Source organism: Juglans microcarpa x Juglans regia, chromosome 6S, assembly GCF_004785595.1.
Source record: "Juglans microcarpa x Juglans regia isolate MS1-56 chromosome 6S, Jm3101_v1.0, whole genome shotgun sequence".
Taxonomy (NCBI): Eukaryota; Viridiplantae; Streptophyta; class Magnoliopsida; order Fagales; family Juglandaceae; genus Juglans; species Juglans microcarpa x Juglans regia.
Window position 1 is genome coordinate 21,685,469 of NC_054605.1, and position 11,173 is coordinate 21,696,641.

Below are 11,173 nucleotides of genomic sequence, written 5' to 3' on the forward strand. Positions count from 1 at the left end.
ATAGACTAAAGCTGAGGGGTTGATGATGTTCGACAAGGCTTTGTAGAATGACAACAACATATAGCACAAGTACCCAGTTCTTGTTCTGTGTGTGTGGACAAGGATGATCATTATCCTTGTGCTAAAAAGAAAAAGAATCCCATTCTCATGCAGAAAAATCTGACTCTCGGGGTTACTCCCATTAATATCTACATTGATACACTACTGAATAATCCTATATAAATCAAAACAGGAAATATGAACAACATCATATAACAAGCCAAATCATCCATGGCACAAAAAAATGATACAAACAACGAAATTTTCTTTTCATTAGATTTTCTTCTATAACATTTTACCATTGAAATAAAATGTTTGAAATGAAAGTTCAAGCAAACAATTGTTGCCGTTAACTTGTAAAATGAAAAATATGGGTTGAGGAAGGGGGTAGCTCATCCCATAATTAGATTAGATGAACATACTACAATTTTTCCGGAGATATGAAAAAAAAAAAAAAAATTGTGAGTATCTTTAATGGAAAAAGGATAAAACAAAAAGGACATATGTTCAGGGTGGGGTGGGGGGTGGGGGAGGCGAAGTAAAGACCAAGTGAGCATCATTTAAAAATATCAGAATCTGAAATCAGGATCTACGTCCATTGCCCATGCAAACTTCGCCAGCAGAGACTTGTTGAATATCTGTGGAAGTTTGGAAAAGTAAGAAGATATTATACCTGGAAAATAAGTGCAGCTAATTGTGCGCGCGAGCATACATACAGACATTTTTTTAAGTAACAAACATACATACATACACCAAACATCCATATATATATATATATGTATGTATAAATGTTTGTATGATTGTTGGTAAGATATTTCGGCCAAAAGATATTTGCAGAAGCTATTTACCTTCTCAATGGGAACTTCGTGCCGTTTGCACCATGCAACTGTGATTCGAGGGTCAAGGTAGTTGATTTTGGACGTACCTAATGCCACGGTTTTCAGATCTTCTTTGGTCTTCATATCCCGTTCCATTTTCTCAATCTTCGTATTGGTTTGAGCAATTTTTTTCTCTATCCTGTTTAACATAAATTCTTACTGCTGTGAAATAGCAAAGCCAAAGAGGACAATAAATTTGCTTATACAAAGGACACGGGTAATATTACGCTTCAGGAGCCAAATTTCTTCGTTTTCCATCAGCGTTCTTTAGTGGGGGCTTCCCTTTCTTTGCCCTGTCCAAATCTGTCTTCAACTCTTTAAGTAAGCCCTACCCAAAAAAGAAAAAGAGAAGATTCAGATAAGCATGGACTTAACCAACACCACGAGGCAAATGCAAATGCATGAACACCCACGCACTGTACATCCCTGATATGCATAACAAAGGTGAAGCTATATTCCAATATAGCAGAATGAGACAGAAAGGATACGGAAAATATAAGGACATATCTCCGATCTTAAAGCATCATGAGATAAAGGTCTTCTCGATAGAACCACCAATATGTATGCGTGTGCCATCCAACACTTAATTGTAATTTCATTCTTCAGTCCCTTCTCATGCCAGCGGGTATTGAAGTTTATTTATTTCTTCAACAACACACACACACACACACACAGCAAAAATGATTGGTCCATCAATCTAGAACCTCTCTCTCAAGACCAAATTAGATCATTACTTTGTACTTTGTCCATGACCACCCATGTCTTTCGCTGAGCATAAGGTTACTACCTGAAGCTCGCTAATCTTCTCATTTAGTCTCGACATTTGTTGACTGTGAGATTTTGAAACACTGCGCTGATGATTACAAATGATTGCAACCTGTAACCAGAAAATCCAGAAATTTATATGCCACAAATAACTCAAAAGGAACAAAATCTTGAAATAACTTATAAGACTTTTACATGGAGGAATTGTCTTTACCTCCTTGTTTGCGTGCTGGTAAACAACAATTTTCTCTGCAACATCTCCATCCTTAGTTTCCATATTCAACTATCATAAACATGAAGCAATTTAGGGGGGGAGGGAATATATCTTAACAGGAATTTGAACAAAAAATCCCCTTGAAAGAAAAAAACACTTCAAGAAAATAAAACAAAAAGACTAGATAAGGCATTAAACACTCGTCATAAACAAGGGAATTATCTCAGTGAGGTCCATATGTTATCTTACCATCTCATCTAACGTGATGGATGCATTATATGTTCGGAAGACTTTTGCTGTAAGACCAGGCATCAGTTCTTTCAAATGGGCATTCAATTTACTGGTGTCCAGCTGGTCAAAAAGATCGTCAGATCCCTTTTTTCCTGGAGCAAGGAGAAAATATATACCATTAGCTTCACTCATAAATATTTATCACAGTCATATATATCTATCCCCTAAAACGATGATCCAAATTACTTGCCTGCTTGGAACTGTATAATTGCCTTGTAAACAGGAAGCTCGACTTCAACTTTATTTTCGTATCTAATTGAATCTTTACCAAGGAAGTTAAACTGAATTTATCAAAAACAGAGTTCCCTGGTTATCACTGGTAATAAAGTATGAGCAAGGAACTATCCAGGATGGTTTAAAACTTCTAAAACTTGTTCCACCATACCTCCAACGTGTTTGGGGCTACTGCCTTAACATTCTCTACTTTCAATGTGCAGCAACCAACAGTATCAGCCTCATCATCATCCTGCAGGAAGGTAACTGATAATATGAAGAAAAACCAAGATACCTTGTTTGACACGGAATGCAAACACAAGGATTTGAACATCTGATTTCCACTCGGAATTCTAAGTTGATAAAAGCAAACAAAGTGGTGAAATGTGAGCAACACAGTGACCTTTTTTTGCTGGATAAGTAATAGAAAATTTTATTTAACACAACAGCTATAACCCAAGTACACAGGATGAATAAAAGAGAAACACCAACACAGCAACCTTTGCAAACTTTTTTTTTTTTTTATAAGTAAAACTGTATTAATATCAATAGGTGTAACCAAGTACACTAGGTGTTTTGCAAACCTTTGAAAAACAAACATAGAAAATCAAAAGAAATAACTAGTGCAAAGGGCATCCACAGAATGCCAGTCATCTTTGAAGCTAAACATCTTTTATTGCCTTTTGTAGTTCCAAATATATTGCCTAACAAGGATGAAAGAACGCAGCTGAGATTGTAAAGCCTAATCCGTCAACTCAAGGCAGAGCTACACAATTTATTTATGAAGTGCTTATTAGCAAGCATACAAAAAGCCTTGTTCATCATCTCGCCTGCTTGCTTGTTTGTTTGTTTGTTGAGAGAAGGGAATGCTTAAGGAATATATAGGCACAACTGAAGTATATGCCATCTACTCGGAATATACCTTCTCATTGCCAGCCCTCAGAGCTAGTTTATCAATAAGATAGGTAGCAACTGCTATTTGCCGCTTCATGACATCTTTACTTGTAAAATTCTTTGTGTATGCGGCCCTGATGTTTTCTATGTAGTCCTGTGCTCAAAATCACAAGGTTTTAGCAAGAATAATAACAATATTATTGCAAACTAGCAACATGACAACTACTGAAAGGTTCAGGGGAAAATGGATGAAAAGAGCCTTAATCATAATGGTCAGCAATTTTATTCATGTAAAGAACCTTCAGCATCCTTGCTTTCTCATATTTTTCCTTGTCACTTTGCCCCTTCAAGGTACTACTAGCCGCAAGAAACACATACTTGAATTCCTTTGGATTGATTGGATCATTCCAGAAAGCTAACCATGTAACGGTATTATCGTGTCTTACTTCCTTCCAGCTGCCAAAGATCACAAATTCAAAAACTTAAAAAACCCTCACATAAGAAATAAAATAAAATAGATTTTTCCATCTTGGCCTAAATATATTTAAAATCACTTAAATACATATATGCAAACATATACACAAATACATATTGTATATGAAGATAAATGATAAAGCACTTCTACATCTTATCCTAAAAGGTTCCTATTGGCTTTTATTCTACACAGGGAGATCATGAAGAGCAAAACCTTTCGCCAGGGATAGGGCATTCTGGAATTGGAGCATCCTTTCCGATATTAATCGTGATATCTCTCGGACGAATGCGTTTTTTCAGCTTTCCCATCTGACACCATATAAAGGCAATCAATGACAAAATTAAATAAAAAAATTTAGAGAAAATGCTTCCACATATAGCTGTGGGAAAATGTCAATAAGACCTTTGGATGCTCTCCACGGCCTCGAAATAATCCAGGTGGCTCAACTCTGAAGTTTCCAACCTGAGATAGAGATAAAATACGAAATTAGATGCACACTAAAGATAACAATAACATGCAATGAGGCCTGAGAAAGGAATAATAGATTGTATATATCGTCTACATAATCACAGGTAAGAAAAATGTCAATAGAAATGGATCTATACAATGAAATAGAAAACCATACAAACAGTGTAGGAGAGCAGACATGCAATATCAAACTATTGCAAAAGGTGAACTTTATACCATCAGAAACTCCTCAAAGTAAAAAATTGAGATGGTTAAATCCTTTTCTAGACAAAATTTAAAACAAGGTGAAACTATTTTTCAGGTGTCAGAGAAAGTAGGTGATAGTATGAATTAAAAACAATGCAAGAACTATCTATTCTGAAAGCAATCAAAAGTGTTCTCGCAGTCAATGCAACACAATTGCTCTGCATAGTCACTTAAGGTAAAGGCCTTAACCATATGGTTGATAGTCTGAAATTTCTCATCCAATCTTAGTATATGATATCACTACTTAAATGACCCACTTCAACCTCACAGAAAAAATCTTTTCTATAGCGGATACCTTGTATAAATATGGAGAATCACATTTAAACCCCAACAGCATGTTACTCATCAAAAAAAGAAAACCCAACCGCATGTTTCTAGAAAGGTCTAAAATGGAAGAGGGGGGGGGGGGGGGGGGGGATGAATAGAATATGTTCTTTTTTCATATTTGAAAATTTTATTAATATGAATAAAAGACTAGGCAAAGCCTGGGTACACAAGACATATACAAGAGCGAGTGGCTAGCTAGGTGAAGAAGAAAATTGACATATGTGATCTATCATATAACTTTAAAAGTCCAAACAACATCAAATTCAATCACCAGCCAAAGCTAGAAGTAACCTTCTCTTTAACACCATCAACAATGGCCCACATATACTTCTCCTCCTGATTCAATTTCTCTTCCTTAACCGCCTTCTTCTCCTGCACAAACAGAAACTCATAAGTCAATAGTTTTGAAGCAAAAACATATTGATTAGAAGGAGCATGTGACCCGAATTGACATATTGGCTTCACTGTAGAAGCAAAGAAAAGCAATTATATGAAAAGAAAATGGTCGCATTCACATCATGTTCCATGTGAACTTATCTTCCATATCAGGAAAGGAGTATAACATTCTAGCTCCCAAGGTAAAACAACATGATTAAAAATGGAAGGCCCAAGTATTTCCAAGTCATTTATCAAACCATCTGACTGCTACCAACAATTGGCAATTGAAGGTCAAATGTAGAACAATGTGGATAAATGACAAAGGCATCCATTTTGCAATAAAAATTTTCGACAATCTCTCTTTTAAATCATGTAGGATTATTTCTTAGCATGGATGTGATCAGAAAGATAATGGATTAAGCATACAGTCATCTGCTTCATAAATGCAATGAAAGAATCCTCAACAAGAACTTTTTCATGTGAATCACTTGGAAACCGTATTGAACTCCGCTACAATTGCTTTGAATTGTGAGAAAAGGCCTAATCGCAGACCCAAAAAATCCAATTATTGGACACTGACGGAATCACATACCAAAATATAGTCTGTTGACAAGAACACATTTGAAAAAGTCAAGTTCTTTCAACAAATAAACCTTGGTCTCTGGCCACTGGCATCACTTATGGTGAAAACTAGTAATTAAGATGTAGAAGAAAAAATTTGGAAGAAAAACCAACTAAATGATGAGAAAGGATGATTTAAACTAGTAATCAAGCCCATCAACTAAACTTCATTGCTTATCAAGCCCACAAAGTATATAAGAGCACCAGCTTACTTCTGTACTCATTTGTTTCTTCTTCTCTTTTTCCTGTTGGCACCAGTCATATATTGGGGTGAAATCACATTTCTCCAAGCTCTGGATCACATGGTTTTTACCTAGTAACTTCCGCCAATCAGTCCAAAAATTCTCTTTGAACTTATCTTTCTGCATGTAATCTGTATCTTTCATCACTGCAAACATAGTGGCAACCTGAAAATAGAAATTTTCACAGGTACATCAAATGAGGTTCAGAAACCAGGAGGAAATAAGACGTGGCAAAAGCAAAGTCAATAGAATTTGCAAGGAAAAAATGAAAGATTATGGAAATGAAGATTAGGTAAGGAGAAAAATACATTAATGAGAGAGAGAGAGAGAGACCCACCTCCTCTTGGTCAGGATTCAAATCAACTGGCTTCCCACTATAGCGCATCTTTACTCCATGAGGTTTATATGGGGGAGGAAAAATTACGCCATTGTGAACCAGGGTAGTCCATTTCTTCTGTCCATCACCAGCGCTAGGTGACATTTTTGTCGACTTTATATACTTTGAATTTTTCACTGCTTTCTTAGACTTCTGAGTTGTTTTCTTAAATGAAGAAGAAGCAACTTTTACAGGTTTTTGTTTTGTGGAAGAAGATTTGTTACCAGATGCGGATGGCTTCTTTATTCTCTGAGCAATTGGAATATGGTCATCATCATCATCTGTCTTTAGTTCTGCTTTGACTGACACTTGCTTAATCTTCACAGTTGTAGATGTATCTGAGAGCTTTGTCTTTTTAACTGAAGACTGATCCGAGGAATTGGCCTTATCTAGGGGTCTCTTACCCATTACCATGGAAGATTTATGCTGTTTGTTCCTCAAGGTGGAGCCATTTTGCTGAATTTTTGAAGCTGAAGGTTTCTTTTCTTCAGACTCATATGACTTAATATTGGGCGTGCCCACATTGGATTTGAATGGGAACCGTGAAGACAATGGAACTTCATCGTCTGAGTCTTCAGAATATTTTTTGACAGCATTTTTTGACACCGTTGGCAGTGATGTTGTAGGAATAGGTTTCCCGATCCCTTTGTGGGCAGGGTTGGAGTTCCCCTTGAGTCTAGCACTCAGTGGTTTGTCATCTTCAGAATCCTCAGAATCACTATTTTCTGCAGAATACATTTCCTCCTTAATAGATCTTGACAACTTCTGTTGAGATGAGTGTTTTGCATGACCGTCTGACATACTCAATTTCCTTGAATTCGCTACTGGTGACTTCTCAGGTGATGCCTTGACAGAGGAAGTTGATGCTTTTGGGCTAGCTGCAGGAGATTTAACTGGTGATGCCTTGTTAGATGTAACCATCTTACCCTTCTGCGAACTCAAGTTTTGACTATTGGAAGAGGGTATGCCAGAGACCTGCCTCCCAGATTGTCCATCATGCCTTTGAGATGATAATTTGTTCACTTCTGAATTCAATGGATTTTGTTTAGCCGTTGGTTTACTCCTTTTGAAAACTGTAGGCCCATCTTCCTCATCAAAGTCGTCATCATATACTGATCTACCAGATGTTTGAACAGCCATTATCCAATATGCACTGTTACATCAGTTTCTGAAAGAAAAAAAAAAATGAATGAAGGGATGGGGCACCAAACACATAAAGACTCAAAAAGCACACTTACTTGAATATCAATTGCAGTAAAAGATACAGACAACTAATATTGTAAGATTAATTAACACACAAATTTAAGATCACAAGAAAAGGTCCGTCAGAATGAATTGTTCAGCAGAGATTATGATGCATTAGATTCTATTAGAAAGCGATACCACTGGTGCAAGCAGATTCAATCAAGAAATAAATCAAGCCCAATACCAAAAACAGTAGCTCGGGTACACCCATGACAAAACCAAACTGTAAATGAAAACTTAAGCTTGTCTCATTGATACACGGCAAGCCGTCCACATGCTTTCCACAAGAAGCTCAGCTCCCTATGATAGTCACCAAAAGATTTAAAATTTCTTACACACCTCAATTACCAGAAACAGAATATAAATCAGAATCTTAAATTTCAGTTGTTAAATCCTCATAAACCGTAAAACCCCAATAGAATTCGGGTAATTAACTATTATCGGAAACACCCATCGACTTCAGCTAAGCAGGTGTACAAACTTGGCAGAACCAATGTTCATATACTCTCCGTACCCCCAAGAGAAAAATTCAAAACTAGGAATTTCTTTCCTCAGCTTTCTAAGCAACCAAACAAACTGTTTACACGGAGAACACCAAATAAGAAAGAAAAAACTGCGTGAAAATCTAAGTCACAGAAGCTAATACAGAAACCCTAAATTGAACATTATTCATAATACGTTCATAAACACCAATAAGATAAAAATGGATAAACGTAAATAACAAGCAATAAGATCAATCCCTAAATGGACATAGGAAGAAGAATAAAGCAAAGAAGAGTCTCACATACTTGTCGAAAACCAAAAATTTAAATAAAAAAAAAAATTCTCTGATCTGATTGTTTCTGGATTCTTTGCAAATCTGAAAGCTGAGGGAGTTGATTGGAAGTAAATATAGGGAAAAGAGAAACGAAAGAGAGAGTCTCACAGTTGGGTTGGGTGCCTTCCAGAGAAAGAGAGAGGCGGGGGAGGAGGGGTTGGTTTGGTTTTGTTTGCCTGATGTGTTGGGTGAAATTGCTTAACCTGGTCCTCGTGGCCCGTGGGCTTTTGTGGCTAAGACACAAAAATGGATAATTCAATAAAAGTCCCATAATTATGAGGAAATTGTGAATGTGGTCACTGGTGAGTGAGAGAATAAACGCTCTGAGTCCTACTCGGACGGCTACCAGACGATTTCGACGGCCAAGATTCGAGGCACATCAGAATAGCAGCAAACGACGCCGTTTTTGATATATGGAGATTCTCGTGAATATCGGAAAGTTTCGTGTGGGTGCACTTAAAAAAGTATTCAAGTATTGGATTTGATTTATTATTAATTTATTACAGTCGTTGTCCCATTTGGATGTAATTATGGATCGGTCTTTTAGATTGACCGGTCTCCAACTGCGTCAAAGTTGTTCGAAGATTTTGACAATGTTCTTTGTCTGAGGTTTCATATGCCTACACAAAACTTGAAAGGAATCCACGAAAACCAAAACCAAATCCAAAGTGAACAAAAAAGAAAGAAAGAAAATCAAGTCCTCGATTGATAATATGCGTTGTGTCTGAAAATGGTTCTCTGAGTTTGAGATTCTCCACTTTATTTTTCAAGGTCACCTTTGTTGACCCATACCAAATCCTTTCATCAAATATTTAACCGTTAGGTAAGGGTGGCCATGTCTTTTTCCTTTTTTTTTTTTTTTTTTTCAAATGTCCAATGTAAACAAGCTTGTCACTATAATTCCCAATTGTGGTCTTTAATAGTTCTACTACATCCATAAATAAATTATATAAAATAATCTTATAAATTGATGTGATTTTATCTAATTTATTAGATTTATTTTATAATAAAAGTAACTTTACAATATGACGAACCACATAAACCACCTCAGTTTATGAAATTATTTTTGTGTAATTTCATTCTGACTAAAGTATTTCTCTAACTTTAATTATTGTATAACATTGTCATGAACACTTCTTTTTTATTTCTGTAACATCTTTACACTACATATTATCTATATTGTATAATTTAATTTAGAAGATAAATTTTGAATAAAATTATTTATTTTGGAATATCAAATTGTTGAATAACAAAGTTACAACTTATACAAGGGCCAACTTATAAAAGCCATCAAAATTGAAGATTCATGTATGATTTTGTCATCGAGATGACTTCTCAATAGTTGCGGGAAGAACAACCATGCGCCCGTTACCGCTACAAATCCTATCGTCAACGGTCCCGAGATTGCCCGATGCAACTGCCACCTGTCCATCACCGCCTTCTTCACCACTATCTCGATCACCACGCACAGGCCATGTAGGACAAAGAACCACGTCACCTCCCACGTAGGATTCGCACGAGTTGCGTAATAATATACTACTTCGTGTATGAGGCCCGATACCAAGAAGGTCGCGAGCACCGCCGGCAGTGAGGCCCAGCGTGGCCCAACGACACGCGCAGAGACACGACGTGTCGGGTTATAAACTGTGGGGCGCAGAATGCTTGTGACCATAAGGTTCCATCTACGGCCCCAAAAGTCCTGTAGTGAGGTGGCAAGGTAGGGTTCATTGAACTGTGGCTCCAGCTCAAAGCCGAAGATGGCTCGAGCAGGAGCAGCAGCTAGGGCTAGGATAATCTCTACGCCTAGGTAGAGGTGGCCACAGTACAGAGCTAAGATGACGGATGGGTGCAGATTTGGTCTATTGTCATAGGCTCGTACTATCATAGCAAGAAGCAAGGCTTTTATGAGAAACAAAATGGATCTAGACACTTTTGTGGTCAAGGGGTTCGAAGGTGTTTCTAAATTTGGAGATGATTGTTTGGAGTTTTTGGCTTTTTGGTAGGATGGGTTTTTGCCGTTTCTGGTATTTAGAGGCTTATGATCTTTATTCAGAGTTGGGTCTTGTTTGATTTTGATTGGAAGGCAAGCGATGGAGATGAAATGAAAAAGGTTTGGAGGGGGTGGGGATAGAGGGCCTTGATTAAAGGCGAAAAGGAGGAGCTTGAAGTTGCCAAGCCAAACAAGGAAGAAGGTTGTGGTGACACCGAAATGGAAAGTGTGGAGAGTCAAGGGGAGGATGGTGAAGAGGTAAAAGATGGGAAGGAGATAGAGGAGCCTCAACATGCCCCCTCTGATTCGGGCAACTGCATAATAACAATAACACAGAGATGCCATCACTACTATCCATACCTTGATGAAGTTCTTCACTTCACCTTCCATTTCCGCGCTCTCTCCCTCTCTCTCTCTCGCTCTCTTTGATCTTTGAATGTAATGGTGGAGGGTTTGGTCAAGGACCCAAGGTGGGGACTGCGGGGTGGTAGACATTGAATTCGAACATGGCCGTCACTACTCAAATACAGTGAATAATGAATAGATATTATCATGCCTGTCAACATTGAACAATTAGTAAAAATATAGTCAACATCAAAGGCCATGTGCACTCTGAAAAAATTAATTAAAATATGGTAAACGATGCAACCATGTGAATGTGCACTGTACACAAGTTTAGGAGAAGGGCAATGCT

The 11,173-nt window shown here is 37.4% G+C and overlaps 2 protein-coding genes across 2 annotated transcripts; both read right to left on the reverse strand.

The window, feature by feature from the left end:
• Positions 1–284: 284 nt before the first annotated feature.
• On the reverse strand, positions 285–8,680 carry LOC121236911 (DNA topoisomerase 1 alpha-like). The gene is made up of 16 exons (XM_041133422.1): positions 8,461–8,680; positions 6,389–7,595; positions 6,022–6,216; positions 5,102–5,182; positions 4,172–4,231; positions 3,983–4,077; positions 3,594–3,750; positions 3,323–3,448; positions 2,573–2,653; positions 2,378–2,468; positions 2,146–2,279; positions 1,897–1,965; positions 1,705–1,794; positions 1,145–1,245; positions 888–1,056; positions 285–677 (listed from the first exon to the last, which is right to left on the reverse strand). The coding sequence occupies exons 2-16, from the start codon at positions 7,565–7,567 to the stop codon at positions 609–611; spliced, it is 2,697 nt and encodes an 898-aa protein (XP_040989356.1). The 5' UTR covers positions 7,568–7,595; positions 8,461–8,680; the 3' UTR covers positions 285–608.
• Positions 8,681–9,691: 1,011 nt separating this feature from the next.
• Positions 9,692–10,989, reverse strand: LOC121236913 (probable long-chain-alcohol O-fatty-acyltransferase 5). Its single transcript, XM_041133423.1, has one exon. The coding sequence runs from the start codon at positions 10,972–10,974 to the stop codon at positions 9,745–9,747; it is 1,230 nt and encodes a 409-aa protein (XP_040989357.1). The 5' UTR covers positions 10,975–10,989; the 3' UTR covers positions 9,692–9,744.
• Between the last annotated feature and the right edge of the window lie 184 nt (positions 10,990–11,173).